Source organism: Falco naumanni, chromosome 2, assembly GCF_017639655.2.
Source record: "Falco naumanni isolate bFalNau1 chromosome 2, bFalNau1.pat, whole genome shotgun sequence".
Taxonomy (NCBI): Eukaryota; Metazoa; Chordata; class Aves; order Falconiformes; family Falconidae; genus Falco; species Falco naumanni.
This window is the reverse complement of record NC_054055.1, coordinates 115,274,471-115,292,449: the sequence shown is the minus strand read 5'-3', so window position 1 is coordinate 115,292,449 and position 17,979 is coordinate 115,274,471. Positions and strand designations below refer to the sequence as shown.

At 39.0% G+C, this 17,979-nt stretch overlaps 1 protein-coding gene across 6 annotated transcripts in view; it reads right to left on the bottom strand.

Moving 5' to 3' along the window:
- The window catches only part of POU2F1 (POU class 2 homeobox 1), a 111,143-nt gene that overhangs the window by 22,010 nt on the left and 71,154 nt on the right, over positions 1–17,979 (bottom strand). For 2 of the 6 annotated variants that reach the window (XM_040582987.1, XM_040582984.1), the window contains exons 3-7: positions 16,743–16,843; positions 13,730–13,783; positions 11,961–12,080; positions 10,018–10,197; positions 3,855–3,981 (exon numbers count right to left, since the gene is read on the bottom strand). In XM_040582987.1, coding sequence (XP_040438921.1) covers positions 3,855–3,981; positions 10,018–10,197; positions 11,961–12,080; positions 13,730–13,783; positions 16,743–16,843 — 582 coding nt within the window. The remainder of the gene's footprint in view (positions 1–3,854; positions 3,982–10,017; positions 10,198–11,960; positions 12,081–13,729; positions 13,784–16,742; positions 16,844–17,979) is intronic. The other 4 variants (XM_040582986.1, XM_040582989.1, XM_040582988.1 and 1 more) reach the window with 4 other exon arrangements.

Below are 17,979 nucleotides of genomic sequence, written 5' to 3'. Positions count from 1 at the left end.
ACAAGAACACAAGAAGAGAACAGGACTGGATTTGGCCTGTTACCATCACCCCAGGTATTTTTACAATTTTAAAAAATTGTTTATTTTTTATATTTATATATATAAATTTTATTATTATAAAATAAATAATGTTTCTAATAATAAACAGAAACAATTCTTAAGAATAGGTAGGCCCAGTTTCAATGTTTAAAACTGACTAGTAGCTTGTCTTTCATGTTTGCCTTTCTGGATACTTTATAAGTACTGTTTCTAAACCTCCTTGACAATGCAGCCTTTTCTCAAATCTTAACAACTTCTGTTTGCAAGATTAATTTAAATGAAATGCAGCACCATTTCCCCTCTCCATTCAGATTTTTACCGATACAATTTTTACTGGCAACATCCTCTGAGGAGAAAGGCGAATGGTCATCTGATGAGGGTAATATTTTTAAGAAGCAGCTATAACTGTAGTAAAGGATGTTGAATTGATTATCCTAAGACAGATCTATTAGATACAAGAACAGATACAAGAGGTATAAAGACTGTACAAGGTGCTATATTCCTGCCTGTGACTTTAATAATATGGGGATGATAATTACTCCAAAAAGAAGAAAGTGTTGCAAATTTCTATTCCCACTCAATCTTCTGTATATCTGCTGAGGCTTGAAACAATTCAGTTATGACATCACCTATCACCAGCCACGAAAAACAGGAACTTTACAATTTGCTTCACGTAAGCCACTGAATAACCAGAAATCATGTGGAAAACGAAGATGACTACATTAAACATATGACAGTGGATTTATAGGAAGAATTTCACATCTGCTGCTATGAGCTATAATGTGTGTTGAAGACAGACAGCAGAATAACTTCCTAATCGTTGATTAATATTTTAAGCACTGAATTTTCTAAACTTTCTAAAATTCATCATGACATTCAACCCCTTCCAAGAATCTAAATATGATTGCTGATGATTGCATTACTCTGCGCCCCATCACCCCTTCAAGCAGAAGAAGCTTTTCTCTACCAAATGTTTACCTGTCTTCTATGATCTTGCTCAGAGATACAATTCTTCGCTTATTTTCCTCAAAACTGTTCTCTTGTATTAAAAAGAACATTCCTCATTTACATGACTACCTGGCATGTACAGAATGTAAATGCTGTAAAGCACTAGATTTCTTTCAGAAAATTGATAAATAAATCTGAATTTTCTTTTTAGTTATTAAATGAGTACATATATATAAAGCTGCATGCAGTACCAATGACATCTAAAAATTCTGAATGCCAGTTGGTTTTAAAGAAAGGCTCTATGCTGGTTTCTTCAGAATATTTATTGTTTTACGAAGTTGACTAATGGAGCAATAGGACAAGAACAACATGGAAAAGTCAGCTGCAACAGCAAATAACAGAATAAAAATAGACACTTTCTCAATCTTTCTCATAAATAATAACATACTGTTTGAGATCGTCTAACAATAACCATGAAATACTGCAGAAAGCCATACCAAAAAGTGATATAAGGGGTATTATGGCGTACATGTTGCTTTATCATTGAGTGCTCATGAAGAAAATTAGATCCATTCAAGCATTTCAGTTTGGAAGGTTGTCACACACTAATGGCCTATGGTCAAAATACAGAATATAAATCTTCCTACATTTTTGAGCTATTCGGTTGTCCAGGCTGCACATTACCAGTAAAACATGGTGTTTCTACACACACAGCGTCACTGATGACAGCAATATGCAGGTCTTAAATTGCAGTGAAGAAATCATTTTCAGAGATGGCCCCTGGAAAAAGTACTATGAAAAGCTCTTCTGGTAGTTATTCTACTTCAGAAGGCTTTAAACAAACAAACAAAAAGCCTTCCTTCCTTTCTATAATGCAAACAACTCATTTTGAGAGATGAATATAATTTGCTTCTGTTAGTTTCTTTTTTCAAGAAGCATCTTCAGAGATATTTTAGAAAACCAGCAGAAGTTATCTGAAAAATACAGGCAGACACTAATACCGGTGAGTTTTTCAAAACAATGATTTTGTGCTTGCTTGCCGTTTCCTTAAAACAACTATTATAAAGACACCTTGGACTAAATTTTGGTGAAGTTTGATTTCTTCTAGGAGAGTATGTTAAGCTTTTAAGTTCTGCTTAATTTTAAGAAACTGGTACATGACTAAATGCCTCCATGAATAATCTTTTTAGCCATTTTCTACCAGTGCTGATATAAAACTTCTCCTAAATCAAATCCAATTAAAAGAAATTTTTACTAATTCTTTATTCAAAAAGCAAGAGAGCTTCAGCATGAAAGCCAGTTCTATCCAAGTCGTAGTATACAAGGAGGAACGACGCATGAAAAACATTGAAAGCAACAGAAGAAAATGGGGTGCTACGAGCTGCTTTTATAGGACATCCAGGCTCTAGAAGACTCTTCAAGCATAACAGGATTTGCCTTCTGAGTAAGAATCTTTGGATTACCAGACCTGAACAACTGAGTAGAGTTCATGTAGAAGAGAAAACGGGGGAAAAAAAACCACTGGAGTATATCACCGTAAGAGGTCATGGCTAAATGCAGTTTTCTGTGGTTGTCAACAAATGGGGTGCAACCAGTACCGTGATGTATTGCAACTTGAACACGTTAGTACATAGAGCAAAGTTACTGTACAACATCTTAACTGGTCTGGCACACTACCACCTACCACTGCCCTGGGTTTGCCTTCAGCATGTAAGCCATACCTAGTGTAGCACTAAACTAGTATTTCCAAGAGTTGTTATATAAGATCAAGCCTTCTAGCTCTTTTGCCAATGTGTAATTAGTATTTTGGTTTATTACAAAATTCACTGTAACCTCTTTAGGCTGAAGGACTTTTCCCCGCTCACACAAGGACTCTTGATTTTGTAATCTTTTTCTAGTCTGTCCTGGTTTTGGCTGGGATAGAGTTAATTTTCTTCCCACTAGCTGGTACAGTGCTCTGTTTGGGATTTAGGATGAGAAAAATGTTGACAGCACGCTGATGTTTTAGTTGTTGCTAAGCAGTATTTACACTAAGTCAAGGACATTTCAGCTTCTCACCCCACCCCACCAGCAAGTAGGCTGAGAGGCAGAAGAAGCTGGAGAAGACACCTTCAGGACAGCTGACCCAAACCGGCCAAAGGGATATTCTATACCATATGACATCATGCTCAGTATATAAACTAGGGAGAGAGCTGGACAGGGGCTGCTGCCTCGGAACACGGAACAGTCTAGGCATCATTTGGCAGGTGGTGAGCAACTGCATTATGCATCACTTGTTTTGTATATTCTAATTCTATTATTATTGTTGTTGTTGTTGTTATTTCCCCTTCCATTTCTGCCCTATTAGACTGTCTTTATCTCAACCCACAAATTTTACTCTTTTGTTCTCAATTCTCTCCCCCATCCTGCTGTGGAGGAAGGGGGAGGGAGGGAGCAGCTGTGTGGTGTTCAGCTACCTGCCAGGTTAAACATGACACAGTCTTAGAATTTTGTAGCCCTTTTAGCGCTGACTTAATTCAGACAGCCCACACCCCCTCCAGGTCTCCACCTCCTAAGAGTCTGCTCTGAGAGTTGTCTTCTCCAAGTTCTCTTCCTCAGACGCTGCAGTATTTCCCAGGAGGCCTTGTTGTTAACAAATGCTCCCATGACATGATCTCTAGATGGGTCCTCCTTGAGAAGTGAGCTCTACACAAACTCTGACAAGGTCTAACACCCAGAAAGGGACACCTGTTAGAATCTCCTAATTGCGATACCGTTACTTCTCCTAGGGAGTATCAACAGTTAGTGAAGGTGTATGAACCACCTGAGTTTCACATTCTCCTCTAAAAAGCTACGTATGATTTTCTTTTCTGGCAAGGAGCACTTACCCTGCTGCCCCTGCGGTGTTTGTGAGATGATGAACTGTGCTGGCTGCAAGTTGGTTGTTGGATGCACCAACACAAACTGTTGCAGGTTGAGATTCTGCTGCTGAAGCTGCTGCAAGTGCTGCAAATCCTTAAGCAAACGGGAAGGGGGGGGGTGTGGGGGGGGGAAAGAAGGAAAAAGAAAAAAGAAGAAAAAAAAATGAAATGAAAGAGCTGTGTGTTAGACATTTCAGTCAGCCATGACCCCCAATGTAACCAGATTTCCTATCAACCAGTTACAGTGTAACATTTAGAGATAAAAGTGGATGTCAAACACAGCAGTCATGCTACTGAATATCCTTTTGGCTGGCAACCTGAATTTCACTGTCCTCCATAAAACCAAAAATCATTTACCAAATAACCCAGCAAAACATTTCCAACACTGTTCTGCTTTAAAAAATAATAACAATTAAAAAAAATTAAATTGATCTCCCTCCTCCCAAATGGAAGTGTTTTCCAATATTTTTGACTTACCAGCACCCCAAATTTCACAGACTTATTTTTTGAGTATGCAACTCTGCTACAAAATTCACTGTTGACAAATCAAGCATATTAGCTGGGAGCTGGTTTTGTTTATAAAAACAATCAATCTGCAATTACCATTCTAATCAGCAACAGGAAAGCAAAAAATTACAGATTCCTAGTTTGCACTCTGGTTGTTCAGGTCAAATTTCAGGAAGTAGCTAACGCAAACAGTAAATAAATATATTTGATTAGTTCTGAGACAAATCACAATAAGCTTAATAGACATGGCTATAATTAAAGGTTAAAAAGAATAACCCAAAACATCGCACTATTGTAGAACCCTACTTCTATGTATTTAAACCATTCAGAAGTATTAATTTTCTATAATTAAATGACTGGTCTCAATGTAAATGCTAATCTCTGAGAAAATGAACCATCAAGAAAAATGCTTCAACTTGCTGTTTAGCTGGAGAATGAAAACACAGAGAACTGCTTAAAAATATTTTCCCCTAACTAGCCTTTTTCTTTCCATATTCTCCAAACGGGACAGTAACAAGAGCAACCACAATTTGAAAACTGAAGCACGATGTGAAGCCAGCCAACACAGCAGATGTAATCTATAAAAACTATCTCTAGACGTGTAGAATCTTTCCATCCTTCTGAGAAGTTGTTTCAAAATACCCGCCAAGCAGATGGATAAAAGCCTGAAACGTTGCCCACACTTCCAACTTCCCCTTAAACAAACCAAACCAACCAAACGAGAAACCTCCTAAACCTCTATTCCAGACAAGTTACTCAGATACTGGGGGGGGGGGGTGGGGTGTGTGTGTGTGTACCTGTTTGCAGCCAGACACACACACCCCTGCTGGGTCCAGTATCAGATGAGCCTAACGAGGCCAGTTTGCTCCTAAACTATGGTCAATCCAACTGCTTGCATAGAGCTGCTGGGTTTAACAAACTTCCTAGCACACTTGAGCTGAAGTGAGCCAGGCTAACAAAGACCTGCTTCTTAAGGGCAGTAAAGCAGCCCCCTCCTCCCCTCCCCCCCCCCCAAGCATTTTGGCTGATGCAGGTTACTGAGCACTCAGCCAAGCTGCTCAGCCAGCAGATGTGAAAGGCCATTAACTGCCAGCAATGGAGATGGTGATGGGAAGTTAAGACAAAGTGACAAGGATAACGTTTTATTTACACAACACAACCATTTGCAGAATGTAGTTACCTGTCTATGACCTTTTATTATTTTAAAACCCTTAAACTAAGACTTAAAAGTTGCAACAATCTCCTCCTGGGGAAGAGGGGTGGGAGTGTCAGTGGGTGGAAAGGAAGACTGGGGGGAAGCAGGAGGAGAAAAAAAAAAAAAAAAAAAAAAAAAAGAGTCCATTGATTTATGAGACCATAGACATGCATTATAAGAAAACAACTACTTAACCTGCATTACAAAGACACTGGCCATCCATCATTTAGGCAACTTGGCCACGTTAAGTCAAAAGCATGCAGTGTAATATGGCAGACAGACCCCAGCTGGATTGACCAAGCAATGCTCTTTTATGAAATGGAAAACTTTTGTTTTATGAGAGAACAGTAAGATTTTAAGACGTGTCCCCCAGCACAAGAGTGTGTGTTTTGAAAGCTGATAGTATTGTTTGCTTTCAGAAAACTTGAGTAGTACTGCAACCATTCCTACGAAATTGAGGCCATTTTCCTTCCTTAAAAAAAAAAAAAAAAAAAAAAAAAAAAAAAAAAACAAAAAAACCCACACACACACCACCAGAGTGCTGCTCCAGTTTTTCCCAGGAACTCCATGTTTCTTCCGACTTCATATCATTAAGTTACATTAGTCAGAATGCTCCTATAAACTTGAGCCCAACGCAACATGGACCTCTACTAATTTATTGATCAATTTTCAGTGCTCTACTGGGTACCTCTGCAGATGGAGCAACCCCTCCAGCACAGAGGCAGTCACACTGAATCGGATGCACAGACTAGATGCAGAGGAAGAAACAGAAAGAGTAGGACAAGGTGACTAAGGCTGTGAGCGGTGGGTGGAAGAAAAAAAAAATGAAGAGAGGCTAAAGGATGAAAATAGAAGTGGGTAAGAGAAAAAGCAGAAACACGAAAGGAAGAGATGGAAAGAAATTTTTGAAGGAAAAGGGTATGGACAGAAACACAGATAGGTTGGTTGAGGATCTCCCCTACCAAAAGCAAAAGAATGAAACCCCCAGATGACCGAGTAGATCTCAGATGATCTGGAGAAGCATCACAGAAGATGGAGTTACATACAAGAAAGAATACAAAGAAACAGAAGCAGTGTGTTTCTAAGACCGAAGAAGGAGAGCTTTTTGTTTAAGACTATAGCATTCATAACACAGGGCAGCCAGCTAAGACATGACAGCTCTTATCATCAGACTCTTACACTTTAATATGAGAAAACTGGTTTTAAATTGAGGCCTCAGGGATAACTGGTATAAGCAATCTTATTCTGTGCATCTGCCTTGGTAAATGGAATGTTGGCTGATTCTTGTTTAAATACAGAAATATAATTCTGTAACGCAGAATGGAAACGATACCTCCAAGGCTAATCACTCTTAAATAGCCCTACCAGCCCCTGAAATTCATTTGAAATTCAACTTTATTTGTACCTTGGGAAAGTTTTATTATTTAGTTAATTGTAGCATTACAATGAATCTCCCAATAGCAACCATGCGAACGACCCCGACACTGTTTTCCTATACTGCCTTTTTTTGTCCTCAATGGTAAAATCTGTATACTAGCACAAGCACATATAAAGAGATGGGAAGACTTTTGGGGAAACAAGCATGTCTTCATGCTGCCTAACAATGTAGAAAGATCAAAACAACGCAGCTCCTACCTCGGCAGAAAAATCTGCCAAGTGCTACATCTTGATGTGAGGAAGGCTTTTTTTTTTTTTTTTTTTTTTTAAATAATCTGAAGTTCTAAATTCAATGCCATTATCTCCAGTTACAACTTCAGTACAAACTTAAGCATCTCTGTCATTTTGTGGTTTACATCATATAAATGCTGATCATGGATCCTGAAAACAAGTAAAGTTTACAAAGGACTCCAAAACTTGGTACGACTGTTCAGTGACAACTGAGCATCAGCCTGGCAGCAGCACCAACACCTAACCAGACTGCTACAGCAGATACCTTACATTAACTGCAGTACACATTAAAGAAGTCATGCTTGTGCAATTAGTTAATTAAAATAAATATGGTAATCCCCCTGTTGCAGAGACCTGTCACGTTAATCAATTATTCAAAAATCATCAGTTAAAACAAACATTCAGCTATTTGTGCAATCAGCTATATGTTTACAATAGCAACACAAACAAAGCTGAGCACCGTTTATAAATTGTTGTCAAGATGGATGAAAAAGCATGGTGTTATCCACCTACAAATCCAGATGGCAGAAGTCTTCCATAAAGTACCTAAATTATACCAAACACCTGCACAAATTATGCCCTACACTTCCATTGGAGGAAGCTAACAAGATTTTCATCCAAGCTATGTTTATATATGGAAATCAGCTACCCTAAAAGAAATTGTGACGTCAAACATTTAAGTAATTAGGAATACCAGGAAACAAGTAAAACTTCGATTTATTCCCCTTGTGCAACAAATACACGTTATACGGTGGCAACTACACGATCACAGGCTATTTTTCATAGATCCTTTAGCTCATTCACACACACAAACCAGACAATGCTCAGTTCAGAAGCTCCTATTTGACGGCACATGCCTAATCTTTTCAACTCTTCTCAAACACTTCTCTGAAGACTTTGTAAGTTCTGGAGAAAACCCCAGCACTAAAGTAGTAATTGTAAATGCTTCACAGATTTTCACAGCTTCTCACTGAAGTGGAAGAGCAGGATTAGCAACATCTCACACACGCACAACAATGCCTTCAAAAGTGTCCACTATTTGGTGGCATATTTAAAAAATTTAAAGCCATGAAGTTCAAGGTACAGATTTTATTAATATGAAATTGTAATGCTCTGCACTTCAGTAAAGAAGACCTTGCTGCCTTAAGCTGCACACCTGGAAGACAAGAGGCACACACCTGTGGATCACTTACACTTAGGTTAAAAGACTCACGTAATACCAAATGGGAACTCTGTGACAGATGCATGGAGAGATGTTAGAAGCTAACCATCAGCTTCCTTGACAAGGATATTTTCCCATCCTTTTCTTGAAATTTGCCTCTATTATTGGCTACAGACAAAGGCTTAACAAAATTAAGAGATGGTCTTGGGAGTAACAAGTTTCTTTGCATGCTACATCCTTGTGTCGTCTCCAGATCACGATGGCAAAGTGAGATCCTTTGCTAAAAGAAGTATTAATACCTGGTCACAGGACTCATCACAGTGCACCAAGAGGCTCAATGTGAGCGGTCTGTGGGCCATGTCAGTACCGGCCCTTTAAATGTGGGATGGCATCACACTGGCCTCTGTAAGGACAGCCAGAGAGGTCAGAACATTTAGACCAACACCCCAGAAGTTTGCCGCTTCAGCTAATAAAAAACTGGTAACAAAACCTGGTTGTTACTCAGCTAGTGGACTAGCACAATAAAAGAACAGCACGTTTCACCAATGGACTTCACAGATAATTGTAACATTTCCGTTCTTTTACTTAATCAGCTCTCATCTTCACTTTTTAGACACTTCCTCTCAGTTGAATGCAAGCGAAAATAGTCTGAATAAAAAGAGTCAGACAGTCTTAAAGAACCTGCTCACTCTATGAAGCAGCAACTTTGGAGATTACATACCCAACATACTTTGCGTAGCTAGACTAACCAAAGTGAAATATTTATGTACTGAGAACCTTAATCCATGGAAAGATGGACCTCAGCATCAGAAACACAATCACCTATTAGCAGTACTCAAGATGCCTGTGCTGCACATTTGGTTACCCTTGTCCAGAAGTCTAAGGAAGTTTCCACACTACGTACACTAAGCATAAGAGTCAGTGGTGCTGCATCCTCCACACTGAATTAAGCCAGTCCTGGAAGAGCCAGGAGCATCTTTGCTGTCCCTAGTACGCAGAACTTCCTTGGCAAGCAGTTCTTCAGAATTAACGAGTCTTTACTGGCAGACCATAGAACTGGAAAGATTCCGACACCAGACTCATTCTGGCAGGTTTATCTCTAGACACAGAAGAGTGCCCCCTCTTTGTCACTGAACTCTGAGCATTAAGCACCAAGCCAAAACATCACACGAATGTGTCAAGTCAAACTGCCTTTCTTCAGCTCTACCATTTTGCTGTTTGGACCTAACGAGCATCCTTTTGATACGCACGTATCCCTTCCCATCCATACAGGTCTCGCCAAGAGTCATTTCTATGGGCATCTTTCCATACCCCTGTTTCTCCTTTCTCAAGCTACCAACAAGGAGGAAAACTCAGAAAAAACAGCATCTGGTCAGATTTGGGAACAAACTCAGAAGCCCAGTGGAACTGATAAGCAGCTGGTACGCATTCTTTGCTAAAACTATCAACTTCAACCTCATCAGCTAAGGATGCATGAGGAAAGACCAACAGTGCTCAAGGACTCTAGAAACTCACTGAATAAGGAATAAAAATATTATTTGAATGATGCGATTAGTCAAACCTCTTTATTTTCCACCCTCTCAAGCCTCAAGGCTCACCTGTGCAATCTGTATTGGCTGAGATAGAGGGATCTGCGTCATCGGCGTTGCAGCAGAGGCCGAGATGGTGGCACCAGCAGCGCTGTGCTGCTGACTGGCTGAATGCTGCACTGCAGCCGCCAGCAACTGTGCCTGCGCCTGTTGTAGCAATAACTGTTGCTGGGCTGGCGTCAACGTGAGCTATAAATAATTAGAAAACACAGCCATTAATAATGGAAAGAGCCACTTAGCTACAAAGTCATTAGCTAGCTCATTACTAGTTATATTAACCAGACATTCCTAGAACTATTACTACAGTTCAACCGCTCACTAGCCAATGACTCTGGCCTTAAGTAAGGACAGCTGGCTACTCAACAGTGTAGGAACCAACCTACCACAGACCTGACGTACACCAAACCGCACAAACGCAAACATGTGCACTTACTAGAACCTACAGAACCTAACTTTACTCCGAAGTTTTCTTCACAACGCTACCAGGAGCCTCAGAAAAAAAGGTAATTAAGTAGCAACCAAAAGAAAAGAATCAGTATTGCCAGGATTTGAAAGGAAATTTACACCCAGCAGAACAGCAAGTGATTAGCCAGATGAATGAGAAGCAGGAATGCTGGCTATGGCTACTGAACAAACTGATAACACCCCAGCTGCTTCACATTAGCATGAATCCCTGCCATATTCCATCATTTCCATTATGCCCTAAGATATAAGTAAAGAACATGAGCTCCATTTGTTTCTCTCCAAGTCTTCCCATCTGCTTTTTTTTTTTTTTTTTTAAATAGAGTTGGCAAGTTTACATCCCTTCCCTTTCCCAAACACGCATTATCTCTGTGAAACAGGTGGCAGCAGTCTCTCCTTTACATGTAAATGAATCTTGATGTCCATATTTACTACAATCCATATCTGCATAGGCCTGGAGTTTTGAATGTTTCGCTACTGCAGACAATCATAAATTAAAACAAACAAGTATTTTTTGAGAATGAGAAAAATAATAAAATATGCTGGGTTTTAGTAACATATTAAAATAGTCTCAGTTTTAAAACTTTCCAATGTAATTAACTGAAAACTAAATAGGATGTTTACTTACACACTAGCATATGAGAAGATTTAACAATTGAACATGAAATTAAGACATTTCGCTCAGCTGTAGAGATGATCTAACCTAACACTTCGAATCATAAATACATTGTTGGAGCAACTGCCCCGAATTCCTTATTAACAGGCAATCTCTTAAAACTGCAAAGCTGATTATGTGGAAGCAAACTTTTTGACCAAGCCAGCCCATTCACAAAACATACTCTTTTTTTTAAAATGACTGAAAGCATTTACAACAATTCAGAAACACCAGTAATCCTAAAAAAAACAGTTATTCGATAATTACTTACAAAGCCTTGCAATGAAAAAACTCCAAATTGGCAGGTTAAAACAAAAGGGCTGAATAGACTTAAGGTAAGTACTAACATAATTACTTAAAAAGAAATGTGTTTGAGAAGAGGAAGAGTTAGTGTCAGCAGTTCCCATCATTTCTGTTCTTCACCCAGCTATCTGACAAGATTTAGTCTCATGCTCCCATGCCTCATTTTAATTTTGAAAAAAAAAAAAAAAAAAAACAAAAAAAAAAACCCAAAAAAACCCAATGCCTCTTTATGACACCAGTGCCTTTCTGATTTGTACATACACCAGGTTTTAATGTCATTGTAGAGTCAAGATAGCTACTGAGAACAGAGAGAAAGAATACTGGGGGGGGGGGGGAATACTTTGCAACAAACCCCAAAGATTAAAGTCTGCTTTTTTAAAGGAAGATGCTTTCTGTCCCCTCTTTCACTCAAGTTTCTTCCTTTAAAGGAAATGACAATAACTTTCACTGATAGTTCTATGGGGACTGCCACAGATACTGCCATCATCTGCCAGACAGGAGGCTTACTGCAGTATACTTGGGTAAATCTTACCCCAGTGATCTGTCCTCCGGCCAGCATGAGCTGGGTCTGGGGTATGGCCGCCTGCACTGAAGGCTGCTGGGAAGGCTGGCTTGGCTGCTGAGAGTCCCCAGATTCTTCATTAGATTTAGACTAGTCAAAAAAAAAATACAACTCTTTATAGTGTAAAACAGATGTTAATGTATAACGCTGCTATCTCAACACTGCACAATAAAAATCTTTCATCTGCATACAAAAAGCCCTTGGGTTTATTTTAAGAGTGTGTTTAAGCAATGGCTTCTACGTGCCCACCATCTCAGCTACGATTGCTCAAACATGTCTGTAGGTAACGCAGTTTAAACAAAACAAAAAAAGACTCCCAGGTCTTTTGTAACTCTCTGACATTATTTTCAGGTCTCATTTCATTTTTACGCAACACAACTGAAGCTGACACTACCTTTCACCATAAAGAAAGAAAAGGTTGTTAAAATTATTCATTGCCTAAAATCCTGAACAATGGAATAGGGAAAGGAGATTGTGTTTCCGTTTTCTGTGTCTGCATCCTGCACCTCTAAGTCATCATAAATGTTGGCTAATACGGAACCAGTTTGAGAAATCCTCACAGGTTTGTCTACCTACAGCAAAACACGCAATAAATACGGTGCTTTTAAATAATCAAAGTTTAGCATTTATTTAATTGAATGCTGCTTTGTTTTAAAATATTTGTGGGGTTTTGGTTTTTTGTTGGTTTTTTAAAAAAAGAAATTGTGAAGACATGAAGGAGGAAATGCAAGTGCATGAAGAGGGGGGAGAGAGTTTTATGATAATTAAAACTGGTTATGCAGAACATTAAAATTCTGCATAGATTTGCATATTTTCCACCACCTGTTTTGGGGACTGCAGAGCAGGCTAATTAACATAAAGGCTCTGATTAATTCTGCCAGTCATTGAGCGATAATTACAGCGCAGGACTGTAAACATTCTGCACTGGAGATACAGCCTGTTTGCCAACATCTCTCTCAGGGATGGAAGTTTACCATGGCAACCAAGGCAATTTTCTGCCTCCTTCCTCTTAGAAAGGAAGGTCACTATACCTCCTCTTCTTTCCAAATTGTTATTATGTATAAGTGGGTCCACATTCTATTGCATTTCATGTAATGCACTACCTACATTCTTTAATAACAAGCAATACTGAAACCAGTTTTCAATAAAACTGCATCCCTTGCCCCTTAATATAGTGCTGAGAGGAAGTGGGACGTTAACGAATACACTGAAGTGTTCAGCATCATAAAAAAAAGTTTGAAAGCTTTGTTGTCTCACATACATTATTAAACAACAATTACTCTGACTTATTTTGAAATCACTATGTGTTATTTACACAAGCAATCTACACTAACCACATCACATAGTTAATGTTACATTATACTCCTATATTCAGCTACCAGAAATAAGGATAAATTGCAAAGTAATACTTGCTATGTTAAAAAATAAGTGAATAAATGGAAGAACATAAAATATTCCTGGAGGTTTTTAGTTTTCACGGTACACCACCTGACTGAAATTCAGTATAAAGTTACGAACGCTGCATGTTTTAAACAACTCCAGCTTCTGAATGCTTACAATCCTGACCCGATTTACAGCTGTAGAACTATTATTCCTATAGTTCCTATACCTATCACTTGCAAGACCAGTCAGAATGAAAAAGCAGAGTAAGATCTCATCGGTTAAAAACTATCTCCATCAGGACCATAATGCTGTTTGGAATGAGAGAAGGATGAGCAGCAGAAGGAAACTCTCTTTACCTGTACATTTAAGGACTGAGCAGCAGCCTGTAAACTTGTTCCAGCGAGCTGGACCTACAACACAGTGCAAAAATGGAAATGAAATATGCAGAACCCACAGAAAACTTTTAACAATACAAAAACAGCAACCACCCCACCCACACCCTAAGAAAAACTCCCCCGGGAATAATGCATGCCCCTCTAACACCTGAGTCAGTGAAACAGGAGCTGTGCTCCAGGCTGAAAAAAAATGAGACTGTTCTGCAGTGTTATTTGTCTACCTCTTGCTGAACATATTCCTGCCCAGGGATCTAAAAGTTACCATGAAGCTGAGTTGAAGCACAGCATTTTGGGGTGGACAGACTAGTCCTATTCCTGTTAAAGAATCTCAGATTTCAGGGGAGGGCGTCAAGCTCTACCCATCCTCCTCCTCCTCCTCCTATTTCAGAATGGGTCTTACCCCAAACATGTACACTGCACTCACCCACTTCCTTATACGACAGAGGAGCAGTCACCTGCACAGCACAAAACCCACAGCATAAACACTCTTCCCCAAATCAACCCACTCAAGTTACTTGCTGTCCTCAGCCACTGAAAGGAAGATCTCAACACAGAGGACTGGAGACACTTTACAAAGACCGTATTGATTCAGGTACACTCAAAACTTGAATTCAATGTTCATGATTAACAGGTCCAAAGAAGTTCTTGTGGGTTAGCAGTGAAGAAAAACTGATGCTTCAGAAAGTGAGATTTTTAAAGACTATTATTTTACCTCTAATAAGGATTTTCTCTGTACGACAAATGCTAAATTTTCCTTTACTGAAGACCGTTTTAATCAATCTCGCCTTGTTTCTACCAGCACTCCTACTATAATGTAGGAACGCTACGCAATTAATTACCAAGACTTTCAAAGGTCAGAGTTACAGCCTGTAGTGAATTCCATCTCTGGCCATGTTTGAAAATCACAGCTCATTTGAAAACCAGGCAACAAATAAGGATACAAGAAGGCAAAGCAAAATGTAGCGCTATTGCCTCTATAAATGTCCCTCACATAATATACATCACAAAAGATAGTCCACGTATCTGCAAGCACAGAAAGGAGAGTTTTAATTTAAACGGAGGTACATGAAATTAATAACTGAATATTTTGTACAGGCAACCCTTAAGAGTCACCTTGGAAATATTCCCTACTGCTCTAGATGAAGGTACCAGGCTTAGTAAGCATGTTCTATATCTAAGCAAACGCCCCCCAAAAGCCCCTCCTCATCACACGCAAAATAGTTTGACACAGTTGATGTAATCTGAGCTTTTAACATGAATTAACAGCAGAGAATAATCTAAACAATAACAGCCTGCCATCCAAAAAATATACTCAGAAATAAGACTAAAAATTAAATTAATTAAAAAAAATAATAATAATACCACATAAAAGACTACCAATGTATCTCACTCGGGTACAGCCAGCATATTCCTAAAAATCTTTTTGAATGCCATTCGGACACCCTTCTATCACATAACAAACATTTTCTAATTAGAAACTAAACTGTTCCTGAATGTTGCCTACAACCTAATATTTTGTATTAGTCTGGAGGAAAGCACTGTGTGTAAAGGCTGAATAACACCCCACTAACAGCAGCCACGCTAGAAGAGGAGAGTTTGACAATAGATTCCCACACACCTGCAGGTGCATAAAAGAATAGCTGAGATTTCCCTTTGAACTAGAGTTTCAAGAAATGAATCACACTTTATCAAACATGAAGTTATAAAGATCCTGACAACTGTTTAAATAAATACATTTCCAAAGCAAGATAAAGCACTGTGCTAAATACAATTACTGTCCTGGATCAATCTATATAACAAAACGAAGACTAAACCAAACACACAAAATTCTGCAGAACAGCTGTATCTGTCTGTGTTAAACACATACTGACAACCCATGAAAACTAGTCAGCTTCCCTTCACATAAAAGCAGACTACAACAGCCTATCGGTTCAGCAAATTCAAACACTGGCACTCCCTAGGTCCTATATAACCCAATCTACTAGGAAAATTGTAATTATGTGACAAAGACGTGTGGAACGTTCCATACAATAAAATGGCAGTTCAGAGCTCTTAAAAGAGGGCATAAAAGCTTCAGTACGTCAATTATACCACAATAACTGTGCAACCTCAGACCTCAAACATTCAAGGTCAGCCAATTAGGTACAGTATTTTAAAGTTTAAACTTGGTGCTGAGGAAAGGAAAGAAATTAGGACATTTGTTTTCATACATCAAGTGAGAACAGATAAAAACTCACAAAAAATGCCCCTTATACTTCTCTTCACCTAGGGATGCCCCATTTTGCTTCAGCCTACATGTGAAGTTCAGCTTTGATTCCCTAAACACAGCAGCAGCAGAACAGAGGGACAGTAGTAGAAGCCTGAATATCATCTGACAAACAGGTCCATGAAATAACTTTTTTTTTTTTAAATTAAAAAAAAAAAGAACAAACTAAAAACTCACAAACCATTCATGCTTCGTAAGTACGATCACTCTGTACTTCCAGTTAACGTATATGAGCTTGAAAGATTAAGGATTAAGAATTAAGGAAAGAATGGTTGACTACCATTCAACACCACTTCTGGGGTTTTAAGGAAGCAGTGACAGCTTCAGAGCCTTGGCAGCTGTTGGGCCAAGACGATCCTTTACCAAAACAGTTACATTTTACCTTGCCTTTCAATTTGGTATCTCCATTAAGGTTAAAAAAAAACAAACAAAGCAACTTTAGGCGTTCTCAAGTCCCCCCAAAGGGGCTTTCTAGTTCCCCCAGATAGGTCTCACCCTACCTTGATGTATTCCGCAGCCTAACACCATGAAGCGAGTGCCACAATAAGAACTTTTTTCCCATCCAAGTTACCTAAGCACATGGTCTACCCATATGTTCCTTTACATGACTACCCACCACTCACAGAAAGAGAAGGCAGAACATACAGGAGCAGCAGTGTTCACAACTGCCCAAGCCTCCCTCCTGCTTTGCAATGGCTCTTCTCTTACCTGATGAAGGTGCCCAAGGAAGGCCTGGGCCTGGGCTGTAGAGATTGCTCCTCCGACAGGCACAGGCTGCTTTTGAAAGTCCAGGCCATTTGTTTGCGTGCCTGGAGAAAAAGAGATAGTAAAAGCTATTAGTTATTACTTTTATAAAATTAAAATAAATTTAATATTCCTAAGTCTCCTACTGTTCTCTCAATACTATGTAATAGAAAAACACTCTGTGAGTAACAAGAATTCAAGTTTTTTACTGGAAGGGGCAGGGGGGTAGGGAAGCAGTGTCACTTCCAGACTTTAGTAATACAGCATTTGTCAGCAGAACAAGATCAACATCATATTTTCTTTAGCTTCTATCATCTTACCTACTCTAACTACATTACTATCCCATCATTCTCCACCATGGTTTGAGAACCAAAATGGTGCGTGCTGCTAAGGTTAAACCGTGTTTCCATTCTCCAGGCACACTCTACCCAGCAGCTGAAGGCAATCTTCAAGTTCAGAAAGTGGCAAGAACAAGGCTCATAGCAAGTCACTTTTCATTAAAAACAGGTAAAAATAATACTTGACAAAACCCAAAGTATCATCTATACATAGCAGTTACAGGCCGCAGTTTTACCCTTTTGGTAAGATCCCTCCACATTTCCACGAGTATTTGTGCAGAGCTCTCATCACATAGTAACTACCTGGGCTTGTTTTCGCTCTCACCCACTTTCATATAACTAAAACCTGATTATTTTCCTACATTTTTGCTGTCTTCTTCCTAAACAGCTTGGAAGACATGAAAACTCCTAAACTAACCCCAAATAATCTGTCTGTGAGAAGGAAAAATAAGGAGGGGGGGGATCCAATATTTTTTCTACAAGAACCTACCACAGAATTATTTTTTTTTTTTGGCCAAGAGAAACTATAACTACAAACTTTTAAGAATCCTTCTGTGGGGAGATGATAAAATCAACATTAGAGATTATCAACAACTGGTTTTATATGTTGGGTATTACTACCTACAGTGACTAACAACAAGAAGGGAGACTTTAAGGATATCAGGCTGTGTGGAATTTCTAGAACAGATGATGCAATCTTAAAAATTGCGTGCCTGAAATGAAGTAAAACCAGCTTTTAGACTTGCATGTTTACTCTTCACGACAATCAGATTTTGTTCAGTGCCTATGGACAGGCACTGTCCTACTTTAAAATTCCTTCCATCATCTACATTTTTCACCATAAAAATCTAGGTTATCTACTA